The 20,126-nt window shown below is 43.4% G+C and overlaps 1 protein-coding gene across 2 annotated transcripts in view; it reads right to left on the bottom strand.

The window, feature by feature from the left end:
* The window catches only part of pof1b (POF1B actin binding protein), a 21,038-nt gene extending 1,013 nt beyond the window's left edge, over positions 1-20,025 (bottom strand). Inside the window, exons 1-13 of one of the 2 annotated variants that reach the window (XM_020106973.2) lie at positions 19,331-20,025; positions 15,806-15,880; positions 6,803-7,077; positions 6,439-6,472; positions 6,255-6,335; positions 5,675-5,767; positions 4,738-4,851; positions 4,326-4,478; positions 4,080-4,199; positions 3,554-3,685; positions 2,950-3,020; positions 2,495-2,609; positions 1-1,818 (exon numbers count right to left, since the gene is read on the bottom strand). The exon at positions 1-1,818 is cut by the window's left edge and continues 1,013 nt beyond it. In XM_020106973.2, the coding sequence (XP_019962532.2) occupies positions 1,798-1,818; positions 2,495-2,609; positions 2,950-3,020; positions 3,554-3,685; positions 4,080-4,199; positions 4,326-4,478; positions 4,738-4,851; positions 5,675-5,767; positions 6,255-6,335; positions 6,439-6,472; positions 6,803-7,077; positions 15,806-15,880; positions 19,331-19,720 (1,674 nt within the window). In that variant the 5' untranslated portion in view covers positions 19,721-20,025 and the 3' untranslated portion in view covers positions 1-1,797. The remainder of the gene's footprint in view (positions 1,819-2,494; positions 2,610-2,949; positions 3,021-3,553; positions 3,686-4,079; positions 4,200-4,325; positions 4,479-4,737; positions 4,852-5,674; positions 5,768-6,254; positions 6,336-6,438; positions 6,473-6,802; positions 7,078-15,805; positions 15,881-19,330) is intronic. The other variant, XM_069539636.1, reaches the window with a different exon arrangement.
* Positions 20,026-20,126: the final 101 nt, after the last annotated feature.

Genomic DNA, 20,126 nt, shown 5'->3' with positions numbered 1-20,126 from the left:
GTGAGCAACACGAGTCCATCGACACATACAAACCACGAAGTGACACAACTCAACAAACCGTTCAGCACGAAAACAAAAACAAAGGAAGCAAATGTCAAATATTTACTATTTAAATATTTACATGCAGAGTCGAGATCGTAGTGACACGCCCACTTCCTCGTCCCCCGGGCTAACGTGGCTGTGGTGGCTCTGCGGAGGATTTCATGCTACATGGTACCGGTACCAGTCTCGGCTCGACGTGCGTTAGCGACGACTGGGAGTTGAGACGCGACACGTTCGGTAACATTTTGGTTCCACAAGACGTACACTGTCATCGCGTCACTGAGCCCCCTAGTGGTGAATTTCAACACGTGTCAACAAGTTAACAAGTAGCGAGCGTTGGTGTCGGACGCTTTAATTTTTAGTGGCTGACTTATTGTTTACTCAAGTATTTCCTGTTTCAAGTTTCTTCATATTGGTCGAAATAAGAAACTTAGAAACTTGAAGTTTTCAAAACTCAGGCTCTTAATTGTTTAATGTGTTTGATGAAGGACGGGAAGAAAAACCTTTTATAAAACCAGGAATTGTAAAATACGTGTGATGTTGGTCTGAAATCTGAACTATCGCTGCATTTATAACTTCAGAGAGAACAATTATGATTATTCAGATTTAATATTTCTCACAAAGAGAAAATGTTATTGTTTGTTAAACTGGACTAACTACGCTCAAACTTGATGGACAGACGTCCACTAACTTTACACAGGTCGTCCTACAAAACTGTCCAAGTGTTTTTGTAAAATACGTCCGACTTTTAAATATTGATGCATATCCAACTTTTCATTTACAAGATCGTTTCACTCACGAGTGTTTATCCACCAAAGCTTCGTTGATCAGTGTTATTTTGGGTGAATCGTGTTATTGGCAGAACTTCACATGTTCAGACTTGGATCTCCTGTGTTGTTCTTTGCTTTGAGTGTTTTGGACGAGAGACGACAAATATTCCTGTGGAACCAAACGCAGCCGGACTGTGAGTTATTAACTCGACTGCCGAGAAGGGAAGAGACAAATAATGAACACAACAATATATCACAACACAATCATCTGTGATACTGAGACAGCTGCGACTTCTTCTCTGACAGTTTGTGAATCTCAGTTGTTAATGGAATAAAAACGATATCTGGATTTTCTGCTTTTTAACAAATGTTTTTCTCGTCATGTGGAAAAACTGTCACGTTTCACAGATGATTGTCTTTCAATATATCACAGAATCACCTGTTCAGTGATTCAATCAGAAGAAACGTGTCTCAGTTCCCAACCCGACCGCAGAGAGCTGTAACGTATTCACCTGTAGAACACAACGTGTTCGACACTGACTGTGTCAGATCAGAGATTTAATATGAAATAAATGATTATACTTTATTTTAGTCAGTTACTTTAGGAGCCAATCAAAAGACATTTGTTGAGATGTTTTTGACCTTAAAACTCTTAAGTCATCAAATTAGATTTAAAAAATAAAGATATAATCTCGTCCAGCTCCCAGTTGTCATCTCATCACAGCCTCTTTCTGAAAAGATTTGGTTCTTACACTACTTTATTTTTTTGGAATATTATCAAGCCCAAACGACAAAGAGTCCGAATCAGTGATCCCATATTTAAAAGGAGGGGAGACGGGGATTTGAACCACCACCAACCTGGGAAGCCCTGAGGATGAGGGAGAGGAGACGGGTGGGGACAAGCATGCAGAGGGGGAGGGGGGGGAGGGAGGGGGGACGTCTTCTTGTTGTTCAATCATTCCTGTCGGAGAGAAGCAGTGTGTCTTTAAGGGCTTGTAATGATTTCCTGTTCCAAAATAAACAGAACACAGATACAGCTGTTATGTTTTCAGTCAGGTCTCAGAGAAGAAGACAAAGAGGTGTGGACATGAGACAAAGACAAAGCTGAAGGCAGGACAGTGTCCACCTGATATGGACAACAGTTCAAGTTACTGAACTTACCTTCAGTGACTCTCTGGGGTCTAAAGGGAATTTCTACATCTTAAATTTGTCCTTAACAGACGCTCACCCTCACATTTGACCTTGAGCATCGTGTGAACAGATCATTTGGTTCTAAAGCTGAAAAACTTTAAAGCATTTTATACATTTCTTCAAATCTAAGTTGAAAATACAATTTTTAATTCATGTGGATTGTTTTAATGCTTTAAATGGGTTTAAACCCTAATTCTTTTATTATTTATTTCACACAGAAGCTTCCACTCGTCAGAGTGTAAAGTTTAAATTGAATGTCTGTAGAACATGTAAAGAAACTCACGAGTTCAGATAAACGTCAGACAAGTTGAAGTTATGAGTTGTTAAGGTTTCAAACGTTCGAGGTCTCAGTTATTCAGAAAATCCCTCGAGATTTATTATAACTACAAACTCATTTTAAATCCGTTTTCTCTTTGTTTTCCTTATTGTTTAGCTCATGAGTCACATCCAGCACCAGACAGTTCACTGTGCTGATGGAACTCTGTGTTTACCTGTTTGATCATCTCTCCAGTTCTCTCGATGACGATGGTCTTGTCCTCTTTGACCGGTGAAGTCAAATGGTAGTCGTCTCCGAGCAGACCGAGGATGGGGTACTGGTTTCTGTACCTACACACACACACACACACACACACATTTTATAACATATGTATATGTTGTGTTGTGGCTCTGCAAGAAAATTAAAGTGTAAAACTTATTAAACAAAGTCGCTAATTTTAGTTTAAAAAAATTAAGATTGGTTAAATGAAGTATTTTTATTTCCTCGATTCATTGAGATGAATGACTGTAAACGTAAGACAGAGAAATTCAGCTGCAATTAAAACTTTTAATCACTGAAACTAATAAATAATTATTAAAATATCTGGTGATTTTTCATTGGACCAGTAGACTGATGATAACGGATCAGTTCATCTGTACGTGTAATCTGACAGTTGCCGTGGTGACGTACCTCTTGGTGATGGTGGTCTTGGTGACATTCTTGGAGCTGTCGCTTCTTTCCTTCATCAGCTTCTGGATCTCCTGAGGGCCACAACAGGTCAAAGGTCAGCCCAGTCGACAGAACGTCTGAAGTCTGAATACTGAGCATTAAAAGTTCACTGAAAAGTATCATGAATTTATTCTGTTTGATTTACAATTTGAACTTTTTTCCCGTTCTTTGGAGCCGTGCTTTTCTTTTTTAAAATCACTTTAAATGTAAAGTGGTTCTCTCTCTGCTGCCGTGTGAGAAACTACAGAACACGTGACTCCGGCAGTGACCAGAACATTCCTGACGTTTGAATTAACTGACGACCTGTTTGTAGTCGACGCCGTCAGAATGCTGTCGGACCTGAAAGGTGAAAACTCACAGAAACAAAAAGCTCTGAGCCTGAGAAGAGGTGAACGTGTCTCCACGTACACGGATCAGATTCACTCTCACATAAACACTTCGGTTACTGCAGGACCGAGGCGAATGAATGGAACCCAGTGTTTGTGTAAAATATGCAGTTTGTATTTAAGGAGAAACATTGAGACCTAAGACGCTGAGGGTTCTTAACAGAAAACCTAAATCAGACCTCCTCCTGCCGGGTGATGGTGATCTGCCGCTTCTCCAACATGGAGAGCAGCTCCGAGATCTTCAGCTGGAGGCTCTTGTCCGAGGACGATCTGTCGCTGCTCACCTCCGTCTGGATTCGTGTGATCTGGGTCTGGAGGCAGAACGGAGACGAGACGAGGAACGTTTCAAAAGAACACGTCAATGAAAAATATTCTGTCTTTGTCTGTTTATTGTGTTAGCATGCTAACATTGGCTAGTAAGTACTGAAGGTATTAAAGTTAAACTGAGACTGATGGGAATGAAGTTACTGTTGAAGTGATCAGCAAGAAAACTGGAAATTAAATATTGATCCGTTGAAACAAGAGAAGTTTCCAAAATTCCATGGATGGATGAATGGATGGATGGATGGATAAGTAGGTGGATGGATGGATGGATGGATAAGTAGGTGGGTGGATGAATGGATAGATGGACAGCTGTACAGACGGATGAATGGATAGATGGACCGCTGTACAGACGGATGAATGAATGGATGGATGGATTCTCACCCTGAGCTTCTGTATCTCCTGGTCCTTCTCTTGTCTCATGGCGCTCAGCTGATCTTTGTACTGACGTGACAGCTCCTCCATCTTGATGTGCAGGGTGGTGCTGCTGCCCTGACCCGCCAGCTGAGGGACGGAGAGGAAACAAGACGGAACATTGTCAAATGTTACTTTGGCTGAAACCGACTGTTTTCTCTTCTGCACATTCTCGCCCACGTGAGTTTTTTTTTTTTTTTTTTTTTTTTTTGTAACCTTCTGTCGGAGCATCTCGTTCTCCTTCTCCAGCGCCCTCATCCTTCCCTCCAGCTCCTTCAACTTGAACTCGCGGCTCGAGTCGGTGCTTCTGCTGCTCATCAGCTGACTCTCCAGGGAACGCTGGGAGGCGCTGGTTTCCTTCAGGGACAGCTGGAGACGGAGCACAGGCAGGAAGTCAGAGCGTTCACTTCAAACAAAGTCGAGATGATCTTCATGAACAGTTTACAACCCGTGTGAGCTCGATTCTAAAATAAGTAAATCATGATCTTTAACAACAGTCTCTTTACTTTGACCCAAATACTTTGAAGCACCGTCTTCTTCTTTATGTCCTCTCGTTAATGTACGTCATAAATAATGTAGCCACACCCACATTCCACACACACACACACACACTGTGTTTGTGCCGTACCTGCAGCTGCCTGTTGTTCTCTCGGACGGTCTCCAGGAGGCAGTCGTACTGGACAGCCTGGTCTGCTTTGAAGCTCAGGTCTCGCTCCAGCGTCTCCTTCTCGCTCTCCAGACGCTGCAGGCGACACACAGGCAGATGTTTGCGTGGATGAGCGGATCGACCACGTGTTTCATATTGATTGTGTTGATCGTCATGTCTGATGCTGGATAAGTTTGGATCTGGTGACGTGGAGGCGGTTCTGGTGTTCGTGTGTTTGTTTCTTCACCGATTGAAATCAGTCTTTTAATTTGATCTTATCTGATCGGCAGATTGTTTCTCTTCAGGAATGTAACTGAAGGAACTGCTCAGTCGAAGCTCCACCACATGGAGTTATTACGTCTGGCCTGATGCCAGCTCATCTCTGCTGTAACTGAAAACATTTTATTGACTCACACGACAGTGAAAAGCTCGTAATGTGATGTACAGGCTGCAGGGACTCGCCCAACAGCTGCAAACATCTGGATCTGTACGCACACGTTTTTATTAATGTAACTTCACAACCTCAGGCATTCCTTCGTTCCCTCACACTGGGGACCTTGTTTTTTATCTGGTTCAATAAACACGGATCAAATATATCGATTCAGAATAAGAACACAAATGTCTCAGGATGAAGAAGAGGAGCCGTACACGTCGAAGACGAAGACTTCGTTTTAACTTTTCCCTGAGCGAAGATCTGAATCTTCAAACCATTCTGTCGACACGTTCGGGACGATCTGATTGGGTGCTGCTGGCGTGTCTGTTTATTTTCTGCTGGCGTCAAATCGGAGACATCGAACGCTCGTGTGTGTAATGATTCAAACATTTCAACTATGAACCGGATGTTAACGTGTTTAAATCTGACTCGTCTCCACGAGAGGTCGGTTTTTCTTTTCTTGTTTCAGGCGGCGGCAGATCTTACCCGCAGGTCCTCAGACATGTGGAGCAGCTCCTCCCTCAGACTGCTGAAGGTGGAGAGCAGCAGACGCATGCTCTTATCTGCAGTGAGACGGGTCTGACACACACACACACACACACACACACACACACACACACACACACACACAGTGATTTCAGATATATTTGTAAAAAGAGCTAAATGATAATTTCAGTTACACTGTGAAGGTTTTGATCACATCTGGAAGGATATACAGTATTATATGTGTATATACAGTATATATATATATATATATATTATTTGCACATAGAAGTTGTAATCAATAACAAATAGATTTGAAAAACACATTGATAAAGAAAAAAGAAAACGTGTTTTAAATGTATTAATAGTTTAACGACAGTATTAGTTTGTGTTGTCGACTGTGATTCTGTCAGTGGAGGATGTGAAGTAACTTTAGTTTTAGATGTTGTCGCCTCCACTTAACGGTTAAAGTTCAGATCAGCAGCATGATGTCAGAATAATACGATCGTACATGTGTGTGAATACAGAATCTCTGTGTCCGAGACTGAAATGAAGTGAGACTTCACTGTTATCTGTCTCTCACCTGCAGCAGGTAACGGATCTGTTGTTTGGTCAGTTCAGTGGCTCCTTTGGGAAGCAAGGCCTCCACCTCCTCTTTCTCCACCTGAACACACACACACACACACACACACAGTTGAGTTCCCTCTCTCACCTCTGACTGTATCTACATCTTATCTATTATCATCAGACGAGTGTTTGTCTCTCACCCTGTAGTCATTGCTGGGATCCAGCTGATGTTTCCTGCAACACACACACACACAGGAAACACAGATAATGAGGACGTGGACATGACTGTGTGTGTGTGTGTGTGTGTGTGTGTGTGCGTGTGTGTGTGTGCTGAGTGATTTAGAGCCTCATGTCTTTACTCACTGACAGAGAGGTGAGAGGTTGGGGGAGGATAACAGTTTTATGGGGAGGGTAAACTCTCAGTCACACACACACACGTTAAAAAGACACCACATCAATCAGCTGGGTGAACAAAACAGAAGCAGGTGATTGGCTGCCTCACACCACCTGACCTACACATGTATAAATATATATAAATATACGTGTATTTAATGTCACACTCACTGTCCACGGATCTTGGACACGTGCTCTGAGATGCAGGAGTGGATGTCGCAGTTCTTCCTGTAGACGTCGGCAAGCAGCTCGCCAAAGTAGCGCGTGTCCATCTTCGTCGGCGGGGGCGTCTCCCTCAGCTCGCTCTTCACCTCCGTCCTGGAGATCTTCTCTATCGCCAGGGACGGCTTCTGCTGTATGATGTTGATGACCTCCACCTCCTCCACCTCCACCTCCTCCTCCTCTTCCTCATCTTCCACCTCTACCACCTCCTCGTCCTCGTCCTCCTGGAGGAAAAAAGGCAGAAAACTCATTTGTTAGATGAATTGTCTCTTTTTGTTTGTGTTTCTTTATATATCGGATCTCACTCAAGGACAACTATTGCTAATGCCAAAACTGAAGCCTGATCATTGTGACCAGCCCCTGGTGGCTGGCTGCAGTATAGCTCATAAGGCCCAGACAAGGACAAGTCAAAGCTTGCAGCATCCATATCCTGGATGTTTTATCTTTATTTTTGGACGACGAGAAGGAAGCTGAAACATGTTTGTCCATCTTTACATGTTCATATGTTTCGACAATCGCACAGGAATTCTAAGAACACGTGAACACCCAAGGATTCCTCTCCAGCTGTTACACGCAGCAGTTTGGAACATGGCTGCAGGGATTTTCCTTTAATTCGGTCTAAGGAGTGTAATTGAGTTCAACAGATCTTGAGCTTATATCTGGAGTTCCACTTCATCACGAACACGTGTGGAGTCGTGATTCTGGGAAATCCTGTTCTTTGTGGATCTGGATCCATCACGATGAAACAGTTTTCCTCACACTTCAAATCCTCCAACATGGAAGCAAACAGAGGAACCTGGACTGAACCAAACAGAAGCTGAGGTCCCAGGATTCCCACCTGCCGCCATGCACAGTTCACACACTTCACCTGCACAAGAGCCAAACACACCCATCAGCTCCTCTTATCTACGTGTAGCAACAGAGTCGAGTCAAACATTTGCTGAAAAAACACTCAAACAGTTGCATAACCTGTTATCTCCGGTTACGCTGAGCTGAGCTGCTGTGTGTACTCTTCACACAGGGAACACCTTCACTCTCTGCAAACACCCGTCTGTCAAACTCTGACACATGACAGGTCAACACGATGTAGATTATCATTTAAAACTCTTGTTGCGCTTGTTAAAAACCTCTTTATAAATCATTCCTCTCATCTTCTCAATCCACCTGTAGCAACAAGACAACCTCACTTCTGCTCTCTCGGGTTTGATGTGTTGTTGAAGGAAATCCACCGTCCTGCGCGGGATTAGGTTTTATGGAGAGTAACGTGAAGTGTGTCAGCAGTTTTCTGGGATCTCTGTGTTTGGTCTGAAAGCATCTTAAACGAATGTACCCCTGGGTGCAGCAGATCCAGTTTATTGTGTGAAACTGCACCGACGAGGCGCTCAGCCTGAGCAGGACTCTGCCCGTCCCTCTGCATAATGTCGTATATCTGAAGAGCTGCTGGACGAGTTTGGTGCATGATGACTTACTGCTGGTTGTTCTGAGGAGGGTCATTAATGTTTCTCACAGAATGTTACCATCTGCAAGATACTGCTGCACAAACTGAACCCGTCAAGAGAAAACTAAAGCTGCAGATACAGTGAGCTGCTCTGAGTTTGTGTTATGTGACCGACCCGCATGTCGTCTCAAAGGTTTAGTCGAAACCCGTCCACATTCTACAACACGAATATTTGAAAGTTTGACTGCTGTGATGCAAACATCTTGAAGCTTAACATCAGTTAAATGAGCTCGAGGCTCATTTCACCTTCTTCTAGCTTTAGGCACAATCTAGGATATTCAGCTCGTTCTCCGTAAACATCAGCGGAGAGAGAGAGAGAGAGAGATTACAGGTCGACCGGACACGTGAGATGTATCAGGCTCGTTTCTTTAATTTGGTTCTGATCTTGGCTTCAGCTCTGCCAGAGACACGGAGGGGAAACATTTCATCTGAATTCATGTCTCGTTAAAAACTGGGTGTGCACATTCCACAGGAGCCAGAATTACACATCCAGAGGAGTTATCACTGTTGTGCTAGTGGAGAGTCTCTGACAGACGCCTGCAACATTTCAATACACTCGATGATTCTCAGACTCTTACATCTTAGTTTTAAAGGCCTGACCATGTGCCACATTATTTCACAGCATCATTTCAGAGCCCGAACGCTTCCTCCTGTGGCTCACATAGTCTGTGAATGCCATGGCCCTCAATGCTTCCTGTAACCAGCACTCATGCAGCTTAACCAGAGGAAGAAAGACTAATCAGTTATGTCATCGCTGCCAGGAAACACTGGCACAGGAGCTGCATTGTCTAACAGAGAGAAAGAAATGCAGAAGAATAAAACAGGAAGCGATGACGCTAAAAGGCCTGAAAGTTCACGGATTAGATTCTAACAAGTTCAGGTGTTAAACTGGAGAATAAACCTCCTCAGTGGCTGAAGACAGAAACTGGAAAGAGGCTGTTTGGAATTTGATTCCTGCTGGGAACCTGTTTTTTGACTTTGTACCCAGGAGGTAACGTGTCAATTCAAATCCGGTGTTTTACATGTGTGGGAGAAACTCAGTCTGCGGGACCTCGAGCTCCAACAGACGATTACCGGTGAATAGAAGTGCACATTTTGTACGTTAATAAAATGTGGAATTATATTTACTGGAATCAAAGAAAACCAGATGTTTGAATAACACTTGTGACTAAAATGACGCGACGATAGTGTGACGTTCTAAATTCAAAGAGTCTTAATCTGGAACTTTTAGGACACGGAAGAGACGGAGCAACACGAGGGATAAGAAGCGTACTCGTGCGATTACATGGAAGTGGGTGTGTCTCAGTGCCACAGGGCTGTGGCTGCTACGGCAACATGCCTGTCATTCCTGCAGAGAAGACGAGAGCAGGGACGACAGACAGACGGGAATCAGCCCAGAAAGTGAAGGTCAATGACGTCTGGCATCATGTTTGCTACGTTGACAGTGAAGTGTTGTAATAAGGAGCCGCAGTGATATTTACAGCAAGAGTTTGGAAAATAAACCAAATACGAAATCATGTTTCTGAGATTTTTTGTCCGGATAATAACAATGGTTCATTTTAAAGTTCCTCTTCAGTAGATTATCACACTCGACTAAAACTCATCCTGAAAACGTTTGTCATGAAAAAAACCTTAAACTGATTCAATGATGATCGATTCTGGACCATGATATATAATATATATATATATAATATGCTCAAATCTACAATATCTCCTCACCCTGACTGAACGAGCCCCTCCAACAACACGGGATTGGTTTGTTTGGTTTGTGACATCACAAACCCTCTTTACTTTTTACTGCAGAGTTAAAGTGGGAATACTCAAAATATGCCATATTTAAAATAAAAAGGCACAAGGAGGGACACAATGGACTTTAACTTTCATTTTGGACACACCTTGTCCACACTGTGAGGACAAGGTGGGCTCTGAACTTTTTGGAAAACAGCTGCTGTCTGTTTGTCTTCACTGGAGACTCCAACCTCCAGATCTCACACCATCAGCCTTAAAACCAAACCGCCCACATGTTAAACCCCTCGTCGGTCATTGTCATGGACAGATTCAGGGCGAGAAGAGGAAACAGGTTCATTTCTGCACCAACGTCTCCGTGTAGCCAGAGCAGCTCTCAGTCAGAGGTCCAGTTACCAGCTCGTCTCTTTTCTGTCTGAAAAGGTTTCATGTTTTTGAGACGTCCTCGTCCTGGTGAGAGATTTGCTGACTCGTTGCTTTCAGGACACGGACTCTGTTCTTACGTGAGACTGAACTTCTGTGGTTTTCCAGGCTGCTGCGTGTCCTCGGGGCAGTGACAGAGTTTAATCTGCAGCTAACCTGAGAGATTCCAGGGACCGACTGCAGCACTGAGCTCGTACTGATGTGAAGAATGTGTGGGAGGATGACAACGACCTCATGATGAGAGGGGAGTGTGTGTGTGTGTGTGTGTGTGTGAGAGAGAGAGAGAGAGATGTAGGTCAGCGAGCGAAGCTCAGGACTCAGGTAACACTAGCAGGTTGCTATTGGAGAGAGAAGAGTCATTTTACCTCACACAGGCTCTTTGTGTGTGTTCCTGTGTGTGATTCTCTCTGACGCCGCAGTGACAATATTTCAGTCTGTCACTTTGACCACGAATAACAAACACAGACACACTCGGCTACACTACGCCAACACAAAACCAGAAATCTCTCCCGCTTTTATTTAACTGCAACCGCAGATTCAGGAAGTCAGACCCGAATATATTTATATAAATATATGTAGATATATATATACATATATTTATATAAATATATGTAGATATATATAAAAGCTCAGATAATGAGGGGCTCCATAACACCTGACAAACTAACATCAGCAGGATCCCAACTTGTATTCTTTTTAATGATGCCTGACCTGAACTCTCTTCTGCTCAGAAACAGCTGGAGAGACTGAAGACGTTTCCTCACAGTGAACATAAACAACACGCCGTCCCATCTCGTGTTGTCACCACAACGTGACGCCCCCTCCGTCAGCGTCCTGTCATTAACTGTGAATACTCCACATACCCTGCAGTGGTGAGAAAAGCCTGGTATATGAAGCAGCTGATCCCAGACAAAAAGAGAAATACTTTCAAATATCTAATTACAGTTTCTAACAGTCACGTGATCCTTGAATCGGCCTCTGAGGTTCAGACGCTGCAAAGTATTTTTGGAGAAGAGAGATTTGATCTTCACAGTAGCAAACATGTCCGTCAACAATCCTGCGTAATCGCACACGAACCTCAACCCACTCGACAATCTAACGCCAATCTCTCAGCTCCCTCTTTGTTTTGACTGTGACCTGCTCTGAACTGAGGTGTTGACTGTGAGACATCTAACGGTTTATTCCTCGAGCTGTAGATGTTTAAAGATGACGAGTCACAGATCAACACGAACTTCACCGAACCTCAGCTGAACCAACGCTGCTGAACCTGGTGCCGATCGTGAGCAGACAGAAGCCAAATCATTGAGATGAAAGTAAAACTGGTGAGAGAAGAGTGTTGACCGGCAGCGACGTTATGGTTTCACCTCTGTCCGTTTGTTAATCACGATTGATTACATCATTCATTGACGGTGACATAATCTTTAGTTTTAGCCATATCCCAGTGTCCACATACTTTTGGCCACAGTGTCTACATAATTAACAGAGCAGCAGTTGAACTATTTTGGTTGTTTTACATTAAATCCAGATTTCACTGTTTGAAATTCCTATTTTCCTCTGCAGATGAGGAACACGCTGACACATCCAGATGTGGCCTGTACAGACGTGCAGACATCAGGAAACAGCTGGAGGCGGATCTGTGAGGAACGCACCGGTTGGTAGAATGTTCTCGATTGGTTCGGCTCGACGACTGGAACCATTCAGGTGTAAAACAGATCTGTTGTTGTTTTACTTTATTTGGTGGAACCCTCCTCTGTTGTACACGACGCTGTGTAGATTTCATCTTTAAAGTTTTCTCAACTTTCAAATGTTTGTACGTTTGTTGTGAGCGTCTTCTACAGGTACATTGAAAACTGAGCCTCCTGAAACTTCAACTTTTACCCACGACAGCCGAGGATTTACTTGACCTGTGGGACGGTCTGTTTCCAAAAATATTCAATTCATCATCCTGAGCAACAGCAGCACTGACCCGTCAGAGAAGCTTCTGTCAGAAATAAGTAAACGATGAATTAAAAATAAAAAAGGAGACACACGTCTTTTTCTTTCATTTAGAAAACACAGAGGTGTGGTAGACGAGTCAACAACCAGCTTTTAAATCTGATTTGTCCTCAGAAAAGATTTTCGGGGTCTTTATGAGGAAGCCTGTGTGGAAGTTTATCTGTCTGACAGCCCTAACGATTTTTTTTTAAGTTGTACCTGACACAAGACCGAGCACATGCCGAGCGAGTTGGAGCAGAAGAGGATTAGAGGCAGCGGACGACATCCAAGGAGAAGATTACAGGACAAGACCCCACATTGTTGGAGGAGGAAGAAGATCAACACAAAGACGATAAACGATCTAAAACACAAAACCACAGCCTGCTCGTCTTCTCCCTCCCGTCTGCTGCGGGTTTATTATGGACGTTTGTACCGAGAGCGTCGTTGAAACAAGTTTTCACTGTTTTTAAAATGACCTCACTGAAGAAACTACAATTACCCCCCGCCCCGCCCCCCCCCCGCCCCGCCCCCTGCAGGTGCACTTTTTTTTGTACTCTTTTGAAATCATCGTGACCTTTGACCTCTGAAATCACATCATCTTTGAGACCAAGTGACAACTGTGGACAATTTCAAGAAATGTCCCCAAAGGCCGACTTGAGATATCGTGTCCACGAGGAAAAAAGGGTTTTGTGTACCACCATGACCTTGACCTTTGACCTTTGACCTTTGACCAACCAATTCACATCAACTCAACTTTTGAACCAAATGTGAAGAAATTCTCTCAAAGCGTTTTTGAAACGTCAGGGTTCCTCCTGAGCGTCTTCTATTGGAGGTTTACTGGATACGCCCCCAACCGGGAGGAGACTGTGGGGTAGACCCAGAACTCGCTGGAGGGACTACGACTCCCATGTGGCAGGAAGAGGGGCGTCTGGGATACTCTACCTCTCGGACCTGAGCCCGAACAAGTGGAAGACAAAGGATGGACGGAGAGACTTCCTCATTTATCTTTTTTACTATTTTATGGAACAAAAACTAAATTTAAAACTGAAATAATAAAATTAACATTAAAATTGACTTGTGAAAAGTTGAACACTAAAGTTACTTCAACACTTTTTCCTCTCACCAGACGTTAACTGTCTCTTCGGGTGATGGACTTGAACATCAGACCGTCACCACAACGGCTCTGATTTCCTGAGAATGCGATAAAGTTCGTGCCAAAACAAACGGCATCAAAGCCACCATGAATCAGAGAACCGCCCTGTTTTGACAACAGCCAAATACATGACGCTGCAGGTTCCAATCAAAAGGAATGCACACGCCCACAGTGAAGGCCTGTGGGAAGTGGCCCAGACACACCCCGGGTTTTACACACGCCCTGAACGGCTCATCAGCACCGTGACAGTTGAACTATGAACAAAGTGCTGTTGTAACACAATGTGGAGGCAGGGTGTAGCTCTGTGTGTGTGTGTGTGTGTGTGTGTGTGTGTGTGTGTGTGTGTGTGTGTGTGTGTGTGTGTGTGTGTGTGTGTGTGTGTGTGTGTGTGTACGTGCAAAACGCCCATGGTTTAACTGAGATTTCAGAAAAAGAACGACGCTGAATGACACTCGCTGGCGTGTTGCTGTGTTCAGGTTTCGTGTGGTGGGTGTGTCTGCACAGAAGCAACAGATTCTCTTGTTTCTTTTTGTTTCTCAGTTTAAAGAAAATCTCTGCATTTCATTTGCACATCGAAACACATCAGCACATCCAGCTTACATCAAATGATGAACTAGACTTATAAAAACTGTACCACTGAACTTCTTCTGGCTAAAAAACTCCCGGCAGCACAAAGTTTCATCATTCATCTGACCTGAGGTCAGTGCCTTGCTGTTGTTCAAATGCTGCAACATAGGCGGGTGCACAGGGTTCGTGCGTTCTGCAGGAGCACCTGGTTCTTACATAGAGACGACACTCTGATTGTTTATCGGCACGTTACGCCCAAAACACTGATGTGACCTCAGTGCTTTTGATCTATGCGCCGGCTGCCACCGCTTAATTCTATGTCTTTGAATTAGCAAAGATTTGGACACCGCGCCAAAACTTTGATCACTTTTATACTTTATCACTTTTATACTTTATCACTTTTATACTTTATCACTTTTATACTTTATCACTTTTATACTTTGATCACTTTTAGGTACAAGATTAAAAAGTGGATGTTAAAGCTGGATCTTGATCTTAATACAAAGAACATCAGATTCAGGAAGTTACTTGAGATTGAATCTGAGCTTCATATGAAATGTGACCATTTTGTGAACCAGCCTGAAAACTCTCTGTGATACTATATATAGATATATATATATATATATATATATATATAGATAGATATATATAGTATTTCTCCTCTTTGTGAAGCACTTTGTAGCAGCTGTTTTTAAAGGTGCTATATAAATACAGTTAGTAGTATTACTATTATTATCAGTGGTATTATTAAGTAATATTATTTTTATTATCCATTATAAAAAACGTCTGTGAGTATCTGCAAACACACATGATGAATGAAATCTGTGAATATGTGTTTTCTATATTTTCTGGCTTTTTTTCTTTTATCGTAACTTTGTGAGTTCCAGGTTTTGCATATTCACTGAACTACAAATATGGAATATATCTAGAAAAATATATATAACTTTTCAACTAAATGTAAAAGTGTAATGTACTTGAAGAAGTCATTGCGTCTGCTGGTGCACTAATGTTTAAATTCTGTGGACTTATTGAGAATGTGACTCATGTCTACTTCCTGCATACTTGTATGTTTCCGTCTGACACAAGTTATAAAGGTAATTTAATACACTGCGGGCGTTTCTCTGTCGAGTTCAGAGGTTGATCGCTGCAGGTTTTTGCAAGTTTTCATCCATCAAATAGTTTTTTCTCTTCTGTGATCCGTCGCTGCAGAGGCAGACTCTCACTGACGCTCATCAGTTTGAGCGACGTTTTTGTGAGTGCGATTAACTCAAACTAGATTAAACTTGCTGCGACAAGTTAACGACTTTTCTTCAGAAGTGTTTGTGTTCAAAGGCCATTGACTTTATCTGTTTGTCGTGGAGTTTCTACTTAGAGTCAGGACTTTTCTGTTGTTGACATTGGATAATTGGCTTTGTATGATCATCCTCCACTTCCTGTTTGTTTTTCATTTGTTTGAGAACAAGATGAGGAAAAAATACTTCACTTAACTATCGTCAATGTTGCTGCTGCTCCAGTAGAGAAAGACACATTTGTGTGTGTGTGTGTGTGTGTGTGTGTGTGTGTGTGTGTGTGTGTGTGTGTGTGTCCTTGCCTCCTCGGCGCTCGGCTCGGGGCTCTTGATAGGACTGGATGACTGGCTGAACACCGACGACTTCCCGCTGATGCTCTTAAACCAGGGACAAAGGGACAGAGAGAAAAAGAGGACACTGTCAGATTTAAACGGAAAATGATCAAACTCAAACTGCGTGACACCATCTTTATGTTTTAGTAGAAAATGAAAAGACCATGATGTTGGTGTTAGATATGGAGGATCTCTGGTTCTCTATGTTTTGTGCAGCTTGATTGAATTTAACAGACTCTCGGGCCTGGACCTCGACTGAGTGACGTTCTGGTTTCATGGTAAAGTTAATGGGATGGAACTGTTTACACTGTTGAAGCACAAAGTGAAGAGAAACTGTTTTAAAAGGTGTCACTTGACTTAAAGTACATTTATTCCCTGATATTTAACTTTTACTTTAGACTCAACTTGGAAACGTGACATTAATCTTGATAAACTCAGGACAACATGTTTCAAATGGAACGAAACACTCGACCTGTTCCTTGTTCTGATGGATCCAAGAGTCGACTCATAGTTTTCTTGAACCACTTGAGACCTCTGTCTGTGTCTGGCATATTTCCACTTGGCACGTGTGTTGTTACAGTTAAATGAATAAACTCTGACTAAAAACACAGCCGGAGCTCTGTAGCAGCGGCGACGTAGGTGACGTTCCCAACAAAAACTGATTGTCCAGCTCAGGTTCTGCGACCTGAGTCAAGCTTCAGTGAATTCTGAATGAACAGGTGAAGTCTTTGTGCAGCAGCAGGTCTTTATTTGCTGCGGCTCAATCACTGCAGGTCACTGACACAGTTTCAGATCATCACCGCAGACCAAGAAGACCTGCACGGAGCAAAGTTTCTCTGGTTTCTCTTAAGCAACAGACACAAACCTCAATTACAGATTTGTATGCAGATAAACTGAACTCCAAATAAAGGAGACCTCCAGCCAATCACCATGAGGTTTTCTAGCAGGGTTTAATATAATATCCGTGAGACGTGAAATGGAACGAATCAGGAGAACTCAGTGTCTCCGCAGCTCGAGGCCGGACTCAGTGTGTGTCTGTGTACCAGGAGTCTGACCTCTGATCGCTGCAGTGTAATTCAGCAGAGATAATCCATCCAGGTGCAGGAATGTGTTTGTCTTCAAATGTGAGGGTGTGCCACCTGAGCAGAGTCAGAGCGGGTGTGGCCCCGCGTCTCTGTCAAACACTTCACGACCATTTCACTCCAACAGCAAACACTCAAACAGAATTCACTCCAAAATAAAGTAAATCATCAGCGAACGATTTCAGACGCAATGATTAGAATCTGCTGCTTCTGTCTGAGCCAAAGCAGAACGCAGGAAACACATGTAGAACACGTGGGAGTGAAGATTCATCAAATGTTTCCAGAACTAAAACTGACACTTTGCATGAGCCGTCACAGGAGCAAAGGTCAGAGCATCCAGGAAGTTCAGGAATATGAATATTAAAATATAATATTCAAATATAATATTAATATTCGCTGGTGAAAGTGAGACGGGTGCAGGACCAGACTCATGAAAACTGATCGGTGAAGCAGGAAACGAAGGATCTGAGGGTGGAAGCACATGAACAGGCTGAAGAACCTGCAGCTCAGTTTGCATCGATGGTTGTGACTGAACGCAACGTTACATCATGGTCGAGCGGTAAAACGCAGGAGTGGCTTCTGAGCCCTTCACAGAATGTGAGCAGAGAACCAGAGCTCGTAGTGTCAGGAGGAGACGGCAACAAAAAAAAAACAGATTGTGGAAACTGACTTTCTTTAAAATATTCTCACAGAAAAGATAAGAGCACGTTATTTTCTCCTCCCTCTTTTCTCCTCTCAGTTACATCATTGTTTGATTGTGCCGAAGGGCTGGGCAACAAGTACTACCATTAATCACCGTGATATACTTCCAGTCATTAGTAATAGTACTACACGTAACTGAGCAACTCAGATTTATGTTATGTTTGTCATTCACTTCTCTTAAAGACGAGTTTAAAACATTCACTCCGGTGCACAAATCGTCTTATTACTCAACAGTGATAATAAAGAAACCTTCATGGTGATAGTTGCTGATATGAACTTTGTGTTTTGATAATGGTTTTTTCGGCCACATCGCCGTGTCCCAGTTCAAACTAAGCTGCTGAGAGACGTGCACGGTAAAATCTGCAGTCTGACTTCAAATGAGAAGAATCTGACCAAAGAAGTCTGACACCATTTTTTTCGACACACGTCTTTAAACTGTCATTTCTCCATGTTCGTAAACCGGCCAGCTGTCTGGTTAGAGAGCGGCTGGTTGAAAGCACAACAAACTGATTTCCCATCAGCCCAACGTAACGTCAACAAACGCCAAAACTGTCTAAACCCCAAAGATCCAGAGAAACGTTTCACATCCTGACTGAAACTGAAACCAGGAAGTCTGTGCTATTTTTGCCATTTCATCCAAATAATCAGAACAATCACGTATTGATCAACTATTGACTGATCATTGCAGCTGTCGACGAAATGAAGTGAAACGATGAGGTCTTAGCTACTGAGCTTCAAGGACGCATCGTGTTAAGTGTAATACAATGATGTAATACTATTTTCTTTTTAAACAGAAAACTAGAGTTGTTGCTGTTTGACCTAATTCTCAGGTTTTATGTTCTTTTACACAGTCACCGTTTTAAAGTGACCGTAAATAAAAATACACAGAAAGGTCCAAATTTAACATTTAACATTCAACAACGAACGCCAGAGATCAAATATGAGTTTTACAGCTCGACAAATAAAACAAGCTGCTTATGAATCCACAGGTTTCAAAAAGAACAGTGAGATGTGAAACAACACCGAGATGATAAACAGCACAAGCTTCACTAATTCATTCATTCACAAAGTTTCTGTTGAAGTCATAATTCATAACAGACGTTTTTCCACTTTGAACAAAGCGTTAGGAGGAGAAGAGGGTTTCACTACGGTTTACTTCAACCAAGATAAGAAATATAATATAATATAGCCCAAAGATTTAGAGGATTCAAATATATATAAATACAGGCCAATGCAAAAATATGTGGGTACATACTATACTGGGTACGTGTAGTATTGTGATATAGTATTGTGTTTTATAAAAATAAACAGAGAGAATATATAAAAATGTGACTTTGTATAATATAGTCTATGACATTGATCTTCATAATAAAATAACAAGGTGATTATTTAACCTTTCATAACATAGTAATGTGTACATTTAACAGACAGTTATTAATATATACCAGTAATATATATAGATATATATATATAAAGTGGTTTTACTTTGCCTTAGTAAATCTAATTCCTTATTTTTATTATCACGTTTCATGGAAGCTGACCTCACACTGCAGATCCACTGTCTGCTCTGGACAGCAGAACCAAAAGTACCAGCTTTGCTCATGATAATAACAGTATTATATAAGTACTATTACCACTACCACTAATGTTCTTTATAAGGATAATAATTCAGGTTCTTGGTGGACGGGCCTCCTCTGACCTCGGGCCTCACCTCCACAGTCTGCTGCTGCAGGAACAAGTCGGAGTCCTGGCTGCTGACGCTCACGCGGGGCAAAGTGTGCATGTACATCGGGGACACGCACCGCACCACCTGATGCATCATGGGCTGCACCATCGGCTGCACCACCTGCTGCACCATGGGCTGCATCACCTGCTGCACCATGGGCTGCATCACCTGCTGCGGCATCATCATGAAGTTCCGCTGCTGCATGCCCTGCTGCACCGGCACCAGGTACCGCACCGTCTCGTAGGAGCCGTTCTGCACCTGCATCGGGGACATGGAGCGGGCGGAGATCACGGTGCCCGTCACCTGCTCCTGCGGGGCCACGTTCAGGGTCCGGTAGGCGGTGGTAGTCGTCTTACGGGTGGTCTGGAGAGACATGGTGACCGGTGGGAGGATCGGACCCGACTCGACAGGAAGAACAACACCAGCAGCGGAAAGTTTCTCCGGAAGTTTAAATGGAGGTATTCCTCCTCCACGGGTTCCCCGGGATGCGTCTCTGTTTCAGCGGAGAGGTGAGCTGAACCGCCCCGGGCTTCGCGTCCTCCTCTGGCGGGCAAACACGAGAAGAAAGTCCGGTTAGAGAAGTCCGACCATCGAACGATCAGCCGGAACTGCGGAGGGAGGAGGTCTGCTGCTCGGTCTGCATTCACTCACAGCTCCGGTCAGGAGGTGGAGGCTGGAGGGAGGGACCGGGGCTGAGGGGGGAGGACCGAGGGGGGAGGACCGAGGGGGGAGGATCCGGGGCTGAGGGAGGAGGACCGAGGGGGGAGGACCCGGGGCCCGG

Source organism: Paralichthys olivaceus, chromosome 15, assembly GCF_024713975.1.
Source record: "Paralichthys olivaceus isolate ysfri-2021 chromosome 15, ASM2471397v2, whole genome shotgun sequence".
Lineage (NCBI taxonomy): Eukaryota > Metazoa > Chordata > Actinopteri > Pleuronectiformes > Paralichthyidae > Paralichthys > Paralichthys olivaceus.
This window is presented reverse-complemented; position numbering and strand designations above follow the sequence as displayed.